This window comes from Oncorhynchus mykiss, chromosome 2 (genome assembly GCF_013265735.2).
Source record: "Oncorhynchus mykiss isolate Arlee chromosome 2, USDA_OmykA_1.1, whole genome shotgun sequence".
Taxonomy (NCBI): domain Eukaryota; kingdom Metazoa; phylum Chordata; class Actinopteri; order Salmoniformes; family Salmonidae; genus Oncorhynchus; species Oncorhynchus mykiss.
The window spans coordinates 36,828,299-36,849,638 of record NC_048566.1 but is presented as its reverse complement, the minus strand read 5'-3'; the positions used below and the strand labels follow the sequence as shown (position 1 = coordinate 36,849,638).

At 43.2% G+C, this 21,340-nt stretch overlaps 2 protein-coding genes across 3 annotated transcripts; one reads left to right on the top strand and one right to left on the bottom strand.

Moving 5' to 3' along the window:
* The first annotated feature begins 265 nt into the window (after nt 1-265).
* pnrc2 (proline-rich nuclear receptor coactivator 2) lies at nt 266-4,710 on the top strand. The gene is made up of 3 exons (XM_021561369.2): nt 266-431; nt 1,061-1,279; nt 1,707-4,710. Exon 3 carries the CDS (start codon nt 1,733-1,735, stop codon nt 2,201-2,203), a length of 471 nt encoding a protein of 156 aa, XP_021417044.1. The 5' UTR covers nt 266-431; nt 1,061-1,279; nt 1,707-1,732; the 3' UTR covers nt 2,204-4,710.
* Nucleotides 4,711-9,714: 5,004 nt separating this feature from the next.
* Nucleotides 9,715-14,458, bottom strand: LOC110488899 (serine/arginine-rich splicing factor 10). 2 transcript variants are annotated; one of them, XM_036947491.1, is made up of 6 exons: nt 14,341-14,458; nt 12,470-12,574; nt 11,432-11,535; nt 10,958-11,147; nt 10,786-10,836; nt 9,715-10,541 (listed from the first exon to the last, which is right to left on the bottom strand). In XM_036947491.1, the coding sequence occupies exons 1-6, from the start codon at nt 14,346-14,348 to the stop codon at nt 10,313-10,315; spliced, it is 687 nt and encodes a 228-aa protein (XP_036803386.1). In that variant the 5' UTR covers nt 14,349-14,458; the 3' UTR covers nt 9,715-10,312. The 2 variants fall into 2 exon arrangements, with proteins under 2 accessions (XP_036803386.1, XP_021417030.1); XM_021561355.2 differs by lacking the exon at nt 14,341-14,458 and adding an exon at nt 13,863-14,098.
* Between the last annotated feature and the right edge of the window lie 6,882 nt (nt 14,459-21,340).

Below are 21,340 nucleotides of genomic sequence, written 5' to 3'. Positions count from 1 at the left end.
AGCAGCTATTGAATGTCAAGTTTGAAGGACAAATGTCGATTTGTTTAATTTGATTTGAATTTAAAGGGTGGGTTTCTTTGTTTTCACCAGTTCTTCGTGGAAATAACCTCAACAAAGGAAGCTTAGGGCGGGAGGTTTGTCTTTTGACGTCAACAGTCTGGCAACAGACATGAATGCGTGTGCATCGCCTCTCCGATTGGTCCTTCCGTCACATAGCTGTTGTGATTGGTGAGATCCCAGCCAGCGCAGTTACATATACCTGCTCGAGCTTCCATTTTGTTGCAAATCAGACAGTCGAGAGGGAATATAAGTATACATATCTTTTACACCGTGTAAGCTCCACACATTTCTAGATTCTCCATCCAGAGATTTCAGACTTCAATAAAAAAAATTTGACAAACGGCTTTTACCAACCAAGCCTGAGGAAGTCGGTAAGAGCCGGTGTTGTGTTTAGCTAAATTGGTTAAGTTCATTTAGCTAGAATGTGTGACGCCATACATATGAGTGGTGTTCTTTGTTTTGTTGCCAGATTTGTGACCTAGATGGATCGCTATTTACTTACAATGATGATAACCCTGAATACATAACTTTAGTATAGTAATGTTAACAAGCACACATTACGGTTACTCTATGCGTATTTAAAATAAAAAAAAATTGTATGCGGCTAACGTTCACCAAGCTAGCTGACGAAGACGTTCGCATTCTTCGAAGCCAGTGAAAGAGGATTATTAGCTGTTTACGTGGTGGCTTTACATAGCTAAACATGGACGTTAGTTAACTACCTGCTTTATTTTCCAGTATTCCAACGAATATCCATTATTTTACTACAGTACCAGTTTAAATGAATTTTACCTGACTGTTGCTACTTGTAGAATGTAGTTAGCTCACTGGCTAACATTATTAGTTGGCTTTGTGACGATGCATGTTTGGCACACGAAAGCTGTCCCCATTCTCAGTTTGTAACATCAACAGTTTACACACTTGGCTTGTTATCTAACGCTGCGAGCAGTATCATGCTATTTTACCCGAATTATTAATATAAAAACATTTTATTGTTTAGCTCGCCGCCTTGGAGCATTTTCGTGCGCTGAAGTGAATTGATGTTCTACTCGGCTTCACGGGAAAACGACGCTCATTGGCACATGACAACTCCAGTTCTTGCTGGACCTAAAAGTGCAGCGAGAAGTAGATCGAAGACTACTTCGAGGACCTGGAGCCCAATTGGAAAGGAGAAATTAAGGAAACATCTCTGCACATTCAACTTTCTAACAACAAAGAGGTAGGCAATGGATGCGACACTGTTTTCCCAGTTGGGTGGGGGAAGGGCTGAGTTTTTGCACGTAGCCAATTGAGCTCTTTGAAGTAGATTCAGGTATGCACATTTGTTCCAGAAGTTCTGTTCTATTTTGCCCGTCTTAAATATAAATCAAGTATATTTTAGACCTGATTGTTAAAACGGGGTTTGTCAACCGGGGACAATTGTAATTTTTTATTTTTGGGCAGCATGTAACAGTAGCCTAGCACTAAGAGTGTTGGGCCAGTAACTGAAAGGTCGCTGATTCGAATCCCTGAGCTGACAATGTGGAACATCTGTATGCCCTTGAGCAAGGCACTTGTATGTTCTGGATAAGCGTTTCTGCAAAACGACTAAATTGTAAATGTTAGAAATGAATTGCTTCAAGTTTAACTTTGATTTCCTCCTTCAGGTGACACACTGTGTGAAAAGTACAGTATGGGAGGTGGAGAGAGGTACAACATTCCAGTGTCCCACCCAGAGCGCCCATTGCCCAAGAAGAACCATCAGTTGGGCCGGGCCAAGCAGAGAGTTGTCCGCGATCAGAATGGAATGACAACAGTAGCATCCTCAGGGGCTGCGGGAGGTCCTCACCAACATGGCCACCGCAAGGGAGCAGCCTACCCCTGGTTTCCAGAGGCGCGGCTGGCCGCGTCGGCTGAGAAGAAAAATGCTTCTGTCCGTTTTGCCAACACCTATGATCAGATTTGGGAGGGCGCTGTGTCCCACCTGAACACACTTCTGGCTGCCCAGTGTGGTGGCCCGAGCTATGCAGGGGCCAAGTTCAGCGAGCCACCCTCCCCCAGCGTGCTACCCAAGCCCCCCAGCCACTGGGTCCCCATGGGTACCCGTGACAGCAGGGAGATGATGGCCTTCCAGCTGAAGAGCCTCCTCAAGGTGCATGCCTAGAGATGGACTCCCATGACCTGGTCTTTCAAAGCCAATGTGTGAACGAATGCCCCTCTGAAGACTCCTGCCTGCCTAGAATGCCCCAGCGTTGTAATACACTTTTAGCTATTTTAGATTTGAGGTCTTCGCAGGGTGGGAGGCATTTTGCTGGAAAATCTCTCTGCAAATGTTTGACACCCTTTTTGTTGAGAAACCACAGATATTACAGCGCTGCAGCCTTGTCGGTGGGGGAGACTGTTCTCATTGGAGTCTGTTTCTGTCACTAACGATGAACTGGATATCCGTCGTGCTCTGTTCTTTTTTTTGTTTTGTTCTTTTTTTGTTGGCCGTTATAGCAAGTCTGTGGGCTTCTCTTCCCAAACGGTAGGGTTGGATATTAGTATACACATGTTCATGCGGTCTCATTTACAGTCCATTTCTGTGGACAGGTAATTCTTACTTTGGCACGTTAAGTTCTGTTAATCATTAAGGATTTCACCTCTGATAACCTGGTGCTGCCTGAAGCACAATCTACAATAGTAGCATTTCTTTTTAGTTTGACTTATTATTTTCCATCTTGTTTTTGGGGGATGTAAAAGCCACTGTTCTGCAGGGAAACCAGAGCTATCTTTCAGGCGAGAATCAGCTGTAGTAGTGAGTACAGGTCACAAGAATAACCTCAAACTGAAGTGTAGAGGCCATGGCACACAGGCCTTGGACGTTCAACTCCTGTACTTTTTTATTGCGCTGTGCGCACTGCACTATGGCAGTTGTGCTGGTCCAAGGCCTGCAGCTCTATCCTACAATTATTTTGTCTATTTGTGATGTAGTTAATCAATGAGTCAGTTTTGTCTTAACCAAAGCAATGTTTTTTGTTGTGATTTTTCTTTTTCTCGCCATCTCTCCTTTGTATGTCTGACGTGGTTACCAGTGCCATATCAACCACGTTGGCTTGAGTGGCGCAGGGAATTGGTCCTCTGGGTCACTTTTTCAATGCAATCAGTACTGCTATTAGCCACTTTCAAACTATCTCCTTCCCTACTGAAACCCCACCCAGTAAACAATGCGGAAGAGGGCCAGATTCAACAGGGATGTGGGACTGTAAGTTTCGCAACCTCGATCTCCTGTGTCATGGCCCTGTTTGCTGTGTGGTAGTTTCTTACGAGGAAGTGCAAAGTTGAGAGAAGTGCGTAACGTGGCACAGAGGACGTTAGGCGCAAGGCCAGTGTGGATCTGTTTACATTTAAAGTATCCAGCAGCAATCTCCAGATACTCACTGCCTCCTGCACCCTATTCTTGCACTGCAATCAAAATTGTTTTCAGAAGTTACAGGCTGAGAGGCCCTTTTTATTGGTGGATGGTTAATTGACTATCTCCCTCTAGGTTCTAATTTGAGGGGAGGCAGTCTTTTATTTTCTTTGCAGAATGGGAACTGTAATGGCCATCTTAGAGACGACAAAACAGAGCTCACGAGCTTGAAATAAGTTAAAGAGCCATGTAAATAATGAAATGTATAAAAAATACTTGTAGCATATGTACATTTAGCAGGGTGTTTTTAAACCTGCTTGATAAAGTATTTTTTAGTAATAACACTGAATGTATAAGTCATGCTAAGGACATGTCTTGACTTCAAATACTGAATATTTTTGTAAAAAAGAAATCTGCCTATAGCATTTGTCAATACCCCTGCACTGTGTAATTATTGCCAGTAATCTTGCACATGTTTTTTATTTTGTATTATGCACAGTGTAGGGTAAAAAAAAAATGCAGTGTGCAAAAAAACGTAACTTACATTTGACCTTTTGAGTTGACTTCGATATGTATGAATTGTTAAATTATTTTAGTTTCCAGGTGTGCTACAGCCTGAAGACGGCCACTGGGGGCTGGTTTCCCAGACAGATTAACCCCAAACCTGGATTAAAACAACTATTTCAATGGATAGTCTCCATTGAAATATATATATATATATTTTTATCTAGGACTACTTATGATTTGTCTGGAAAATGTGCCCTGAATTGAGTTTGTCAACTTGATTGTGCCTACATTTTAACCCAACATTGCAAACTTTTGTTGTTGAACCAACATGGACTTATATTTTTTGATTAGGTAATGTTATTCATTGACCAAAAATGTATATCTAAAAACCACCTTCAATTATCTGCTGTTCTTCTGCTAGAAGATAATTGAATTTGGCCCTATGTTATTGTGAAACTGTTTTTCAACTGCTTTTGTTTTGATATCTGTGTTTTTAATGCATTGCTGTTTATTTTTAAAACAAAGATGTCCTGTTGGTTTCTGCTAATGATTCATACATGTATAAGGCTCTTCATCCTAAATTTGAAACTGAACGGTTTCTCAACAAATTGGCTCTTAATTTGTCCCATTTGTTCACTGTCACCAATGCTCATGAAATTATGCCACATGTCCAGACCTGATTTGAATTTGACAAAAAAAAACTAAAGTACTGCTTTAATTGGTCTGATCAAAGTAACCCCCCAAAAAATAAAATCCCTTCCCTTTCCCCCCTACTTTGTGTCTGTCTTTTCCTGAATGCGCTCATTATTCCAAACCATTTCACACATTTAGTACAGCTTACTGTATTTATTTGAAAGTTACGCATGGTTATATTGATGATTACACACTCATAGAATATTCGTCTCCTCAGTAAGTGAAGGTAACTAGCACTCCTGTCATAGTGAAGTGCTTTCAGGCTAGTTAAGGATCACGTCACCCTAGACACACTACAATTTGCATACCGCCCCAATGGATTCATCTGGACAAGAGGAACACCTATGTAAGAATGTATTTTTTATTTTATTTTTTACTACAGCTCATCCTTCAATGCCATGGTACCTCCAAGCTCATCATTAAGCCCTGGTTCTGCACCCCACCCTGTGCTACTGGGTCCTGGACTTCCTGATGGGCTATCCCCAGGTGGTGACAGTATGCAACAACACCCCCACTACGCTGATCCTCAACACAGGCCCCAGTGGGGTGCCTGCTCAGCCCCCAGTGGGGTGCCTGCTCAGCCCCCGCCTGTACTTCCTGTTTACCGATGACTGCGTGGCCATGCAACTCTGACACTAGTGGTAGGCCTGATTACCAACAATGACTAGACAGCCTACAGGGAGGAAGTGAGGGGCCCTGGCAGAGTGGTGCCAGGAGCTGATCATGGACAGCAGAGGGAACACGCTCACATCGAGGGTGCAGTGGAGAAGGTGAAAAGCTTCCAAGTTCTTGTCACATCACTAACAATCTGAAATGGTCCACACAGACTTGAGGTGAAGGTGCAACAGCATCCTGTTGGGCTGTATCACGGATCATGGACAGCAGAGGGAACACGCTCACATCGAGGGTGCAGTGGGGAAGGTGAAAAGCTTCCAAGTTCCTGTCACATCACTGACAAATCTGAAGTGGTCCACACAGACTTGAGGTGAAGGTGCAACAGCATCCTGTCGGGCTGTATCACGGCCTGGTACAGCAACTGCACCGTCTGCAACTGCAGGGCTCTCCAGAGGGTGGTGCAGTCTGCTCAACGCCTCACTGGGGGCACACTGCCCTCCAGGACATCTGCAGCACCCGGTGTCACAGGAAGGCCAAGAAGATCATCAAAGACCTCAGCCACCCGAGCCATGGCCTGTTCACCCGCTATCATCCAGGAGGCGAGGTCAATACAGGTGCATCAAAACTATGACCAAGAGACTCTACCATAAAGGCCTGATTGGTGGAGTGCTGCAGAGATGGTTGTCCTTCTCCACAAAGGAACTCGTGTCAGTGTGACCATTGGCTTGTTGGTCACCTCTAAGACCAAGGCCCTTCTCCAACGATTGCTCAGTTTGGCCGGGCAGCCAGCTCTCGGGAAGAGTCTTGGTGGTTCCAAACTTCTTCCATTTAAGAATTATGCAGGCCACTGTGTTCTTGGGGACCTTCAATGCTGCCTAAATGTTTTGGTACCCTTCCCCAGATCTGTTCCTCGACACAATGTTGTCTCGGAGCTCTACGGACAATTCCTTCGACCTCATAGCTTGGTTTTTGCTCTGACATGCACTGTCAACTGTAGGACCATATATAGACAGGTGTGTGGCTTTCCAAATCATGTCCAATCAATTGAATTTACCACAGGCGGACTCCAACTTGTAGAAACAGCTCAAGGATGATCAATGAAAACAGGATGCACCTGAGCTCAATTTCGAGTCTAATAGCAAAGGGTCTGAATACTTACGTAAATAAGGTATTTCTAAAAACCTGCTTTCACTTTGTCATTGTGTGTAGATTGATGAGGATTTGTTATTTAATCCATTTTAGAATAAGGCTGTAACGTGGAAAGTCAAGGGGTATGAATACTTTTCGAATGCACTGTACACACACACAGTACCAGTCAGAAGTTTGGACACCTACTCATTCAAGGGTTTTTCATTCTCCATTCTCACTATTATCTACATTGTAGAATAATAGTGAAGACATCAAAACTATGAAATAACACATGGAATCATGTAGTAACCAAAAAAGTGTAAAACAACTCAAAAATACAATTGAGATTCTTCAAAGTAGCCACCCTTTGCATTGATGACGGCTTTGCAGTAACTAGGTGTCCATCCAATTGTTGAAATATTTTCATGCGAATATTCTAGAATCGGCATAAAGCAAATATTCGCATCATTTTCCCACCAGTAGTATGTTTCCACCAGTAGTATGTTTCCACCAAATGGACTTGTTCCGTATAAAATCAGTCCGTGATGACCTAGTGCGCACAAAATATACTTTTCACTTCAATTTTCACGCACCGAATACACATCTAAAGTTCAATGTGTTCCCATTGTATTTTCAACTCAACTGATAGTTTTGTCATAAAAACTGTTGCGTTAAATAGCAAATGTGCCTACGCTGGGCTTGGCATGGTTTGCAGATACAGCGGGATTTGCCTGGTCTACTTGAGGTTATGGATGAGAGCGAGAATAATGTTATCTGTCAAACGGCAGTCAAGTACCGATCATGTCACCGATATTTATTGGAAAACAGCAACAACCTTCACCATCCTGTGAAGTATATCATTTATTTCATCTGTAGCCTAATAAACTGCATGGTTTCCCTAAGTCATAATGGGAGGACCACACACCATATCATCACGTGACTCCAAATTTACTTCAATCGGAGTTATTTAAAAAATAATAATACGCCTCCCGTCGTTTAGAAAATTACAATGAAACTATACTCGCATAAAAACTGGATGGAAACGTGGTTGACAGCCATTTTCCATCAATATACAAATAGCCTTTGCACTTGCCTGTCTGTATAGCAGTGGTAGTCAGGGCCTTATTACTGACCAGGGGGAGCACGACCCATATTGTTAGTATTTTCTGTGGCAGGCGGGAAAGACCCCAAAAGCATGTCATTGCAAAATGTGTAGAAAAGCTGGTGATTTGCTTTAAAAATACATTTTCTCTGTCTCATGGAAAAATGTGTAGAATAGCATTGGTAGTCGTTCCGTAGCCCAAAAAAATGCAAATGAGTTGTTATTTTGACGGGCCGACGGCCAATTAGAAAATAGGGTATTTTATAAATCACACTCCAGGGGTGTTTCGGGGGGAGTTGGAATATGCAAAAAACACATTTCAAATTTACACATGCGTATTAATATAGACTTGTACATGTGTGAAATAGGACTCATTTAAGCACCCACCCACGTGCATTAACCAACATCCATTCTAATTTGGTGTCCGTTCTCCACGGATCAGTCTGTCCTCGACCTAAATAATCAGTAACAATTTAACATGGATAGTGTTTTAGACGTCCCAGACGAACAATTAGTAGTGGGCCTGGACCATCATTAATCATTTGGAATTATATTTATATTGTTTATCGATACCAGCAAGGCCTTTTAAAATCGGGTTATTCTTCGCAATTATGTCAAAAAAAAGCACACGACTGTTCCTGCAGGCACAAAACCCTCACAGACTTTCTCTTAGCAGCCTGCTGATGGTCCTTCAACTGGATGTGATTTCCCATTCTATTTAAACTGGTTACGTAGGTGTATGCTAGAACATTCACACCTGGCACCAAAAGGCAATCCACAAGCAGTTGTCTGGACTTCACAGAGCTGTGGAAGTGAAAATATTAATGTTCGCTCAGTTGCAAATTTGCCATGTATTTAAACAAACCGATAAATGGAAAAATGCAACTGATAATGGTGCCCATCACTAGTAACAATATTCTCAGTAAATACACTATATATAGAGAGAAGTATGTGGACACCCCTTCAAATGAGTGGATTTGGCCATTTAAGCCACACAGTGGTTAACAGGTGTATAAAAATCTAGTACACATCCATGCAATCTCCATACACAAACATTGGCAGTAGATTTGCCTTACTGAAAAGCTCAGTGACTTTCAATGTGGCACCATCATAGGATTCCACCTCATCAAATTTCTGCCCCGCTAGAGCTGCCCCGGTCAACTGTAAGTGCTGTTATTGTGAAGTTTAAACATCTAGGTGTGCTGAAGCACGTAAAAATCTGTCCTCGGTTCCAATATCTCTGGAAGCAACCACAGCACAATAACGGTTTGTTGGGAGCATCATTAAATGGGTTTCCATGGCCGAGCAGCCGCACACAAGCCTAAGATCATGCACAATGCAAAGTATCTGCTGAAGTGGTGTAAAGCTCATCACCATTGGACTCTGGAGCAGTGGAAACACGTTCTCTGGAGTGATGAATCACACTTCACCATCTGGCAATCTGACGGACAAATCTGTGTTTGTCGGATGCCAGGAGATGCTAACGGCCCGAATGCATAGTGCCAACTAAGGTTTGGTGGAGGAATAAATGGTTTCAGCATGACAATGCCCCGTGCACAAAGCGAGATCCATACAGAAACGGTTTGTTGAGATCGGTGTGGGAGAATTTGACTGGCCTGCAGAGCCCTGGCCTCAACCCTATCAAAAACCTTTGAGATGAATTGGAACACCGACTGCAAGCCAGGCCTAATCGCCCAACATCACTAATGCACATGGCTGAACGGAAGTCCCCGTTCAGTTATTGTTAAATTGAACGTTAGGATGGACAAAACGAGTAACCTAAGCGACGCAGAACAGCATCTCGGAACGCACAACTTGTTGATGCTTGTCACTGATGGGCTATTACAGCACACAACCACACCGGGTTACACTCCTATAAGTTAAAAACAAGTAGAAGCAGCTCCAGTGGGCACACAATCACCAACACTGGACAACTGAGTGGAAAAACAGCACCTGGAACATGACAGCGAGTTCATTTTACTTAGAGCATCTTTGTAATGAGATCAAACAGGCGGAAATGTATGTGTGTTGTCTCCAATCTGCGAGATACCATTGCACTAGCATGGTCCAACATCCCTGTGGAACACGCCTGACACCTTGCAGAATGGTCCTGGCTGTTGGGGTGGGGGTGAGGGGGGTAAGGTACGAGACACTGGACAGTTTGTTAGGAATAGGTGTACCTAACAAACTGTCCGGTGTCTTGTAGCTTCAAGAGAACAACATCTTTGTACAACTCAGATGATTAACAAAAGTTAAAACGTAACATTTTTAATCCACAAAAAGAAAACACCGCTGCTCGATTTGAACACAAAATAACAATTGATATCAAATAAAAAAAATGCGGGAGACTTCAGCAACATCAAATGTACAAAAATAAAAGCAGTTAACTTGATGGCTAGATATCACTGCAAACTCCAGATTTAACTTGTTTTTTCTTATAAATGGGTTTTTGGACTCTTCTGTAGCTAGAGGTTAATACCCATTAGCCCAAAACTGTACCTTTGCATTTCATAGTTGACCAATTCTTATGTGCTGAACTTAAATCCATTGGGTTCTCAATTAATAGAATTAAACTGATATGAATGTAAATCAAAAACAGACAATGTTTTTCCAGAGGTGAATGAAACTGAACTAACATAAAAAAAAGTACTATCCATCTGTAGGGACAACCAGCTCTCCTGTTGTATGGCATCAGCCCAGAGATATCATAATAACTCAACTAATGAACCGAGGTGGGGTGTGGAATAACCACTCCCTAGATACCATATTCATATGTTGTAGTGTTGAACAAAAATATCTTTAGCTACAGAATAACAGGGTTTGAGGGTGGTGGGGTCCTAGGATCTGGAGCGAGATCGGGACACAGATCTGGAGTAGGAGCGTCGACAGGCCTGTTTCTGGGAGCCAGAAGAGGGGTGGAAGTCCTTGACGGGGCTGGGGGATTTGGACTGAGACTTTGTGTCTTTGGGCCTAGATCTGGGAGGAGAGGGGGAGCGGGATGCAGAGCGGTTACGAGACGGGGGTGCGTGGTGCATCCTGTGGTGTTCACGTGGAGGGCCCCTGTACCTGTAGAAAAAAGGATGGCATATGAACAGAACAATCAGTCAACACACTAATGAATACACGGACTTGACAACTGTAGTGTTTTGAAACCACATAGGCTTGTGCATTATAAATGCAATCTCACTGCACTGTGTCGTGTTAGACAAGTCAGAATAATGAATAATAGATATACTTTCGCAAGGCACTGTATTCGGCCCCCTTGAACTTTGCGACCTTTTGCCACATTTCAGGCTTCAAACAAAGATACCTGTCATTTTCATGGCTTCTGCTTCGCCTGTGCCTGCCATATGATCGAGAGCTGTAGAGAGAAAAGTGAAAGTAAGAACCAGTCTGTATACAAAGGCATTTCGGTCTGCAATTGGGAGGATTACTTGACAAGCGAAACAGTGGTTTAGTTTCAGTGTCATCGAGGAACTCACTCTCTAGGGCTCTCTGACCTCCGAGGACGGCGGTCGCAGGAAGGGCTACGCGACCGGCGCCTTTCGTAGCTGCGACTGCGAGAGCGTCTGCGACGGCCATCGCCGCGTTCGTAGTCGTCGTAGCGGGAGAAGGAGCTGCTGCGGGACCCTCTGCGAGGAGAGCTCTCCTTAGTCTTCATCTGGTTGGGGGCTGGAGGGACAAGTCATTAAAATGAAGTACTGGGCACAAGGATAGTTGAGCAAGAAGGGTTTTAAAAATAATTTGGCATGCAGGTTGGCAATGATTTCACTAGTCTGAGAGACCCGAGTCAAGATATTACCAATAAAAGTGAAGCTGTAGGCCTAGTTAGACTTTCCAACTTAGATTATTGGGTAAACTGTTGACGGTGAAACTTGACATTTTTCACATTGAATTGATTGGTAGGTAGTAAATAGTGCATTCATACAGGGCACCTAAATAAAACCCATTCTTACTTTTTCGGTCCCCCTGTGCAAACTGGATCTCGATCTGTCGACCACACACCCACTTGTGGTCCAGGTTGTGGAGGGCATCCTCTGCATCTCGCACGTCCTCGAATGTGCTACAGACTGTTAAGGCTTTTTACTTTCACTTGTGGAAATGGGGAGACGTATGCACACATACAACTACGAAAGTATTTTAAAAATTCAGTAAAGAGGCTGGAAGCTTCAAATTGGTAAGTCAATTGTGTGCCAACATGGAATAATAGTAAGCTAAAAGAATAAAAACATGAAGCTGAAACTTCTGTTCAAATTTCGGGAGGAAACGAGAACAAAGGCCACACAAATGCAACATTGAAATCGTATTTCAGTAAACTTGCTTACAATTAAGTTATAATTGTCTTGCCCTTTTGTACAGAGAACACACAGAGCAAAATATTTGGAGGTGAAGAGCAAGGGTTCTATTTGGTAGGATACAAAACATTAAGCTTGTTACCTTTAAGCTTCAGCTTGATCTTTATGCTCTTTAACTGCTCGGCAGAAGAACTTGAGATTTCCGGCTTGTCTTCGCCCAATACATCCTTTAATTTTCCTCTCTTTGGTAGTCAAACAGCTGCCTTTCGTGCCCTCTTTTCTCCTCCTTGTATCTTCATGCTTTAACTTTGCTCTTTGTGTTCTTCTCCCACTATTTCCTGTCGCCTGAAATCATTATGGTCCCTTTGGCTTGAAACTACTCTACACCAGTCTTTACATTCTTTGTTGGGGTTTCTCCAGAACTGTACGTCTTTAACATTTCTAGGGTAACAGAAGCAATTTTAGTTAGGAGAGATGTTGATTTATGTCTGTACACATTTTTTACTGCGTTTAACATTAAATGTTCCCCTCCCATAAACCAGTATAGCCTACTTTTATGACAAATTTACAATAAATACTTCAAAACAGCAGGCAAACTCAAGACGTGCGACAGTCAATACTGTCAATACCCGCGTGTGAATAATAACGCACCGAATGAAAGACATGTTCATTAATACATTACATGAGTATAAAGGATATTGAATGTAAGCAAATCCTCTTGGTCGCCGTGTAGAGAAGTCAAGTGGAATGTAGACATCTACAATAGGCCCATAACGACCAAATTCGCGGCGTAGTTCCTCTGGCCTAAAGTGTTGCGAAATGACAGGACATTTAATCTAATGGCCAGCGAAGTACAACCTTTTTGGGCTAATATTAAACCAGTGTGATTCAAAGTTCAAACCTGCAACTGTGGCCAATAACCTTCGGATTCAAGTAAATTGGCATAATACTTACCATAGAAATGGAGGTATAAAATGTGACATTGGACAAAAGATATTTCATGCATTACAAGCCAGGTAGATGGTAGCCTGAGTGCCAGTCTGTTTGTGCCATCATGCCAACTCCTGTCACTTATTGTCATGTTTGGCATACATGCCAGTTAAGCCCAGGTACTGGTTCAGCCAGTTCCATGATATGGAGTTGGCAAAAGGCAAGAAACAGTCAACCAGTGGTGTAAAGTACTTACGTAAAAAATAATTTAAAGTACCACTTTAGTACTTTTTGGAGGCATCTGTACTTTAATTTCATATGTTTTTGACGACTTTCACTTCATTCCTGAAGAAAATAATGTACTTTTTACTCCATACATTTTCCCTGACACCCAAAAGTACTCGTTACATTTTGAATGCTTATCAGGTCAGGAAAATGGTCTAATTCGCGGACCTAAAGAGAAAATCCCTGGTCATCCCTACTGCATCTGATTTGGTGGACTCACTAAACAGAAATGCTTTGTTTGTAAATTATGCCTGAGAATTGGAGTGTGCCCCTTGCTATCAGTAAATACAATTTAATAAACAAGAACATCGCATCATCTGGTTTTCTTAATATAAATATGTTTTACTTTTAATACTGATATTATATTATAGTATATTGAAAACCAAATGCTTTTTAAACTCAAGTAAGATTACACTGGGTGACTTTTACGTGAGCCATTTTCTATTAAGGTATCTTGACTTTTACTCTAGTATGACAATTGGGTACTTTTTCCACCACTGCTGGCAACCTCGCAGGTAGAAAGATGGCCAGCATAATTAAGTTATTCACAATTGGTTCAAACAACTCTCCTGTTGTTGTGCAAACCATTCTATTTGGTGCAAACTCATGTGCAGCCTAGCAGACATGCTAACGTTAGCTTTGATACAAAGCTTAGCGAGCTAACGTTTTCAGGTAACCAGCTTAGCTATCCAACGAACGTTAACGTCTCCCATCATACAAACTTAAAAACAACTAGCAACCGACAACACTTAACTACAAGTTTTCATTGTAAATTAGAGTTAAAAATCAGTAAACACAGTTTAGCCACCTAGCTAACGTTGCTCGCTAGCATACGTTAGCTAGCGTTAGCCCGTCCGAATGATTTAATCATAGCTACCTGGATTCGTCTGAGATGTTTCTAATGAAGAGTGATGGGTTAGGTGGCCTCATGTACCTAGCCATTGTAAAATTTGTTGTTACGGTTGAAATTTCTGATATAATATCAGTAAATTATACGACTTGTTCTAGCTGTAGCAAAAAGCAGCGAGGTGGTCTCATCTATCCGCGAACAGAGGCCAGCGCGCAGGCTCAGATAACATTATTTTAGCCCTGCCCACCAGGGGTGGCCTGGCCATCTGGCAATTTGGGCAAGGGCTATTTAGATGTTAAATGATGAGTAACCACGGCCGGCCCGCTAATTATGTACGATTAGGGGGCCATTGAGGAGTGCAGCATTTTCTGAGCTAAACTGACCAAGACGCACCCCCAAGGCCTAGTTTTAGAAAGTTGTGTGGAAGGGTCTCGAGCACTGAGGTAAATATGAACTGGAGACAGTCGACCATGTTGGAACGTTGTTTTCAACGTAATCTACTCACATTCGCATACTCCGTTTCGGGGTCGCTGCAATCTGCTTTACAGAGTCAGTAACACCTTCTCAGTGCACACTGGAGCAAGCGCGAGCATCAACAATGCTATCACGTCATCCAGAAGCATGGCAGACATTGGATGAAAATTAAAATGTTCATATCTTCAGCTGTGAGTGATGGAACGAATCAACTTTGAAGACAATTACTGGAAAAATCCAATAGATATTTTTTGTCACAAAGGTGATAGGTTTCCACTAGATAACACAGCCAAAACAAGTCAAAATTGGCTATATCGTAAACATTTATGAAAACAAAAATATGCTTTTTAGGGACAATATTAGGGTTAGGTTTCAAATCTGATTTTAAGAAGAGAAAATGTAGAAATAGGTGGGTTTTTTGTCTTTGTGACTGTTAACTAGTGATGGCCCCTGGTAACCAGTGGTCTGGGGAGGTATGCAGCAGGGGCAGATGGACTAGAAATCGACCCTGGCATTTCTAACAATTTATTTCCTTGAAGCCACCAGACCATTTTATTTAGCATTGTACAAACCATTCTGATCTTGCGAGAGCTTACGGTCTGTTTCGCTATACTGATATCCGTGTAGTGAAACAGAATGTAAGCTCGCAAGATCAGGATAACTCATATGACACTACCTAATATTAGCCAAATAATGCAACTTCAACAGGCAATACATTTTTTTTGTTTTAATTGACCAGTCCTTGTTATGTGTGTACAAGGGCATATTGTTGCCATCTGTTGGTAAATGTTCATTACTGCAACACCAGTGTTTTACCAGTGTGCTTGAGATGTACACCCTGATGTATTCCAATGTCCAATGTTCCAATGTGCAAAGGCATCTTTTCCGGATGTTGAAAAATAGGTACTGTATGTGACAAGCCTACCATTTGCTAAACACTTAAAGGCTGTAACGTAACAACATGTGGATTGGTGGATACATCTTGTTATTTGAAGAATTTTAAAAATATTGATGTCAACTGCCTGTATGCAATGGAGAGTGAGATGCTATGCTAGCCTCATGAATATGCATAGACCATCTCAAATTTGACACTTTTTGATTGCCTCCCATGAGTATTTTTCTCCACTCGTAACACACACACACACCCACTTAGAAATTCTTGTTTTTGAAAGAAAAGCACATTTTTTTGTCCATTAAGATAACATCAAATTGATCAGAAATACAGTGTAGACATTGTTAATGTTGTAAATGACTTGTAGCTGGAAACGCCCAATTTTTCAGTTTTTGATTTGTTAAAAAAGTTTGAAATATCCAATAAATGTCGTTCCACTTCATGATTGTGTCCCACTTGTTGATTCTTCACAAAAAAATACAGTTTTATATCTTTATGTTTGAAGCCTGAAATGTGGCAAAAGGTCGCAAAGTTCAAGGGGGCCGAATACTTTCGCAAGGCACTGTATATTTTGATTTGTTTAACACTTTTGTTTACTACATGATTTCATGTGTCATTTCATAGTTTTGATGTCTTCCCTATTATTCTACAATGTAGAAAATAATAAAAAATAAAGAAAAACCCTTGAATGAGTAGGTGTATGAACTTTTGACTGGTACTGTAGGGTTGGTTGGTGGTGCATTTTTCTGTTTGTATCAATATGTAACATTATACACTACCGCACAATAGGTGGCGGCATGCACAAACAAAATGTGTGAATGCCATGATACTGAAGTGTCTTGTGTAGGCCTAGCGAGCCTATCTGTGCATGTGATTGTGTGTGTGTGTGTCTTCAAACAAAACCATAAAAAAAATATGGAAAAATGTCACAAGTTTCATTCATTTCATTTGTACCATTTCACAACTTGCCTGGTTGTTTTCAGTTAGGTGTGCCTATGCAAAGTCACTCAAAGGTGGTACTGAAACCCAACTGTCTGATGGGTTTTGAAAATGTGATATCTTTCACTACATTGGTTGTTAGTGAAAGTTGGACTTTAAAAGCCACATCTAAGTAGTCATTTCAAATGTGTAAGCATTCATCTCCCCTTCATTGTCTGTCGTCTTGAATTGAATGAGTGCACACATTCTTTGAATCAGAATACAGATTTTATTTTAGTCATGTACATGTTCTGTCAAGTATTTGATTGTGGATACTCCACCCCTTCCTTTCTTTGGAAGGTTTGTAATTTTGTGATAAGTGTGCACCCTAAATGTTTGTACATTTATTTTAAACATTGTTTGAATGGGTTCAGTGGTCTAGTTTACTGGAATGACTTGTTTAAAAATGTGTGGTTTCTAAAGTGGGGAACAAAATAATAATTTTCATGCACTTTTATGATTTTGGGTAGGCAAAAGCTCTGCTCATTCTATAATATACTGTATAATATGGGATTTTGCATAGAATAAAAATCATGTCTGTCCCAGTGCAGTTGAACTAGGTGCCCTTCATGGTTTCAATGTTGTGCAAATGAAATGCTACAAACTGAGTTCTATAACTACTGAACGGTTACACCTTTTATTCTACATATGATTTCTCAGTCCAATACCAGGCTGAGAATATTTGGCCAATAACTCAGTTTACTTGCATTCTCCTGTTAGTGTTTGTTGGCCTTCAGCACACCTTAAGCTGCATTTAGACATCTAGCCCAATTCTGATTTTTTTCTTCTTCTCTAATTGGTCTTTTAACCAATCAGATTAGCTCTGAAAAAGATCTGATGTGATTGGTCAAAAGATCAATTAGTGCACCACACTCATTCCACAGAGGGCCAAGTCTCTGCGGGTTTTCGCTCCTCCTGTACCTGATTGATTAATTAAGGTCACTTATTAGATAGGAACTCCCTCACCTGGTTGTCTAAATCAAATCAAATCAAATTATATTGGTCCCATACACATGGTTAGCAGATGTTAATGCGGGTTTAGCTAAATGCTTGTGCTTCTAGTTCCGACCATGCAGTAATATTTAATTAACAAATAATCTAACAATTTCACAACAACTACCTTATACACACAAGTGTAAAGGAATTAATAAGAATATGTACATATAAATATATGGATGAGCGATGGCCGAACGGCATAGGCAAGATGTAGTAGATGGTATAGAGTACAGTATATACATATGAGATGAGTAATGTAGGTTATATAAACATTATATAAAGTGGCATTGTTTAAAGTGACTAGTGACACATTTATTACATCCAATTTTTTATTATTAAAAAGTGGCTAGAGATTTGAGTCAGTATGTTGGCAGCAGCCACTCAATGTTAGTGATCGCTGTTTAACAGTCTGATGGCCTTGAGATAGAAGCTGTTTTTCAGTCTCTCGGTCCCAACAACCCCCGATGCACCTGTACTGACCTCGCCTTCTGGATAACGCGGTGAACAGGCAGTGGCTCGGGTGGTTGTTGTCCTTGATGATCTTTTTGGCCTTCTTGTGACATCGAGTGATGTAGGTGTCCTGGAGGGCAGGTAGTTTGCCCCCGGTGATGCGTTGTGCAGACCTCTCTATCCTCTGGAGAGCCTTACAGTTGCCGTACCAGGCGGTGATACAGCCCGACAGGATGCTCTCGATTGTGAATCTGTAAAAGTTTGTGAGTGTTTTTGGTGACAAGACAAATTTCTTCAGCCTCCTGAGGTTGAAGAGGCGCTGTTGTGCGTTCTTCACCACGCTGTCTGTGTGGGTGGACCATTTCAGTTTGTCTGTGATGTGTACGCCCTCACCTCCTCCCTGTAGGCCATCTCGTCTTTGTTGGTACTCAAGTCTACCACTGTTATGTCGGCTGCAAACTTGATGATTGAGTTGGAGGCGTGCATGGCCAGACAGTCATGGGTGAACAGGGAGTACAGGAGAGGGCTGAGAACGCACCCTTGTGGGGCCCCAGTGTTGAGGATAAGCGGGTTGGAGATGTTGTTTCCTACTCTCACCACCTGGGGGCGTCCCGTCAGAAAGTCCAGGACCCAGTTGCACAGGGCATGGTCGAGACCCAGGGTCTCGAGCTTAATGACGAGTTTGGAGGTTACTATGGTGTTAAATGTTGAGCTGTTGTCGATGAACAGCATTCTTACATAGGTATTCCTCTTGTCCAGATGGGTTAGGGCAGTGTGCATCTGTGGACCTATTGGGGTGGTAAGCAAATTGGAGTGGGTCAAGGGTGTCAGGTAGGGTGGAGGTGATATGATCCTTGACTAGTCTCTCAAAGCACTTCATGATGACGGAAGTGAGTGCTACGGGTCTTAATTGAAAGGAAGAAAACATAAACCAGCAGACACTAGGCCCTCCATGGAATGAGTTGGACACCCCTGTATTAGTGAGAAAAATATCAGAATTGGGCTGCCTGTCTAAACGCATCCTGAGGTCTCTTGTCTAGCTGGAGGGTCCATTCGGAACGCCATCAACCGGGCAACAAGGACCACAACCTTGACCAGACCACTTGGGTCAGCCGGGTAGGTCCACTTTAAAGACAGGGTTTGAGAATATGTGTCTCTGGCGCCGATGCTTTACGGGATGACCATCACCACATGCATCGCAGCCTGGGTGTGTCACTCCCCGCACCGGAACACCAATGTAGGGCCACTTTCCTTACGTTGATTCTGTTGCAAATAACTTTGTCTGTTGCAAAACGTTTTGCAGCAGAAACCATTTACTCCAAACGGAAGACGTTTAGCAAGGACAACAAGAGTTTGTATTGGACAAATTTAGGGAGGTCCATCCCCATTTCATTCTGTTTGCTCTGTTTGCATCCTTTTGGTTCTTAAAACGGTAAAAGTTTCCATTGAAAGACGTAATTAATACACCCCAGTTTTGATTATTTCAATCACCAACTCTATTTTGCAGTAATTTTATAAAATTAGTCAATGGCCACATGTAATTATGCCTGATACTAGGTACAGTTCATTCGTAAAGTATTCAGACACCTTCAACATTGAACCAACGTGGAATACACGTTGAATTGACGTCTGTGCCCAGTGGGACCATCAGGTGTACTTCCCGGAGCAAGCCCACTGGAGCAGCTTAATGGAAAGATCAGCCTGCGCCCAGAACTAATCCTTGTGTATGTTTCCCCAGCCTGGTGAGCCCTATGGCAGCTCCACGTACCAGACTGCCCATACGTCTCCCCAGTGATAATCCATGGCACTAAGCCTCCAGTGATGATCCATGGCAAGAAGCCTCCAGTGCTGATCCATGGCAAGAAGCCTCCAGTGATGATCCATGGCAAGAAGCCTCCCGTGATGATCCATGGCAAGAAGCCTCCCGTGATGATCCATGGCACTAAGCCTCCAGTGATGATCCATGGCAAGAAGCCTCCAGTGCTGATCCATGGCAAGAAAACTCCAGTGATGATCCATGGCAAGAAGCCTCCCGTGATGATCCATGACAAGAAGCCTCCCGTGATGATCCATGGCAAGAAGCCTCCAGTGCTGATCCATGGCAAGAAGCCTCCAGTGATGATCCATGGCAAGAAGCCTCCCATGATGATCCATGGCAAGAAGCCTCCCGTGATGATCCATGGCACGAAGCCTCCAGTGATGCTCCATGGCACGAAGCCTCCAGTGATGCTCCATGGCACGAAGCCTCCAGTGATGCTCCATGGCACAAAGCCTCCAGTGATGCTCCATGGCACGAAGCCTACAGTGATGCTCCATGGCAAGAAGCCACCAGTGATGCTCCATGGCACGAAGCCTCCAGTGATGATCCATGGCACGAAGCCTCCAGTGATGATCCATGGCACGAAGCCTCCAGTAAGGAGTCATGGCACGAAGACTCCAGAGACGGCCTCCAGTCCGGAGCCTCCAGAGACGGGTTCCAGTCCGGAGCATCCAGAGATGGCCTCCAGTCCAGAGACGGCCTCCAGTCCGGAGCCTCCAGAGACGGCCTCCAGTCCGGAGCCTCCAGAGACGGGTTCCAGTCCGGAGCCTCCAGAGACGGCCTCCAGTCCGAAAACTCCAGAGACGGGTTCCAGTCCGGAGCCTCCAGAGATGGCCTCCAGTCCAGAGACGGCCTCCAGTCCGGAGCCTCCAGAGATGGCCTCCAGTCCGGAGCCTCCAGAGACGGCCTCCAGTCTGGAGCCTACAGAGACAGCCTCCAGTCCAGAGACAGCCTCCAGTCCGGAGCCTCCAGAGACGGCCTCCAGTCCGGGGCCCGCAATGAGGGTGCCGTGTCTGGGGCCCGCTACGAGGGTCCCCAGTCTGGGGTCGGTGGCGAGGGTCCCTGCACCAGATGCGCCACCAAAGTGAAGCCCACCAGGACCCTCCCCTTTAGAGTCAGGTTTTGCGGTCGGAGACCGCACCTTTGGGGGGTGGGGGTGAGCGGGTACTAGGGTGGGCATTGTAGTTTCTTTATTTCAATGTTTTCCATTTCTTTGTGTTTGGCCGGGTGTGGTTCTCAGAGGCAGCTGTCTGTCGTTGTCTCTGATTGAGAATCATACAAAGGAGTTAACTTCCTGACTGATGTTTTGAGATGTTGCTTCAATATATCCACATAGTTTTCTCGCCTCATGATGCCATCTATTTTGTGAAGTGCACCCGTCCCTCCTGCAGCAAAGCACCCCCACACCATGATGCTGCCACCCCCGTCCTTCACGGTTGGGATGGTGTTCTTCGGCTTGCAAGCATCCCCCTTTTCCCTCCAAACATAACAATGGTCATTATGGCCAAACAGTTCTATTGTTATTTCATCAGACCAGGACATTTCTCCAAAAAGTACGATCTTTGTCCCCATGTGCAGTTGCAAACAGTCGTCTGGCTTTTTTATGGTGGTTTTAGAGCAGTGGCTTCTTCCTTGCTGAGCAGCCTTCAAGTTCTGTCAATTATAGGAATGGTTTGTACTGTGGATATAGATACGTTTGTACCTGTTTCCTCCACCATCTTCACAAGGTATTTTTCTGTTGTTCTGGGATTGATTTGCACTTTTCGCACCTAAATGTTGTTGTTCTCTAGGAGACAGAACGCGTCTCCTTCCTGACCGGTATGACGGCTGCGTGGTCCCATGGTGTTTATACTTGCGTACTATTGTTTGTACAGATGAATGTGATACCTTCAGGCT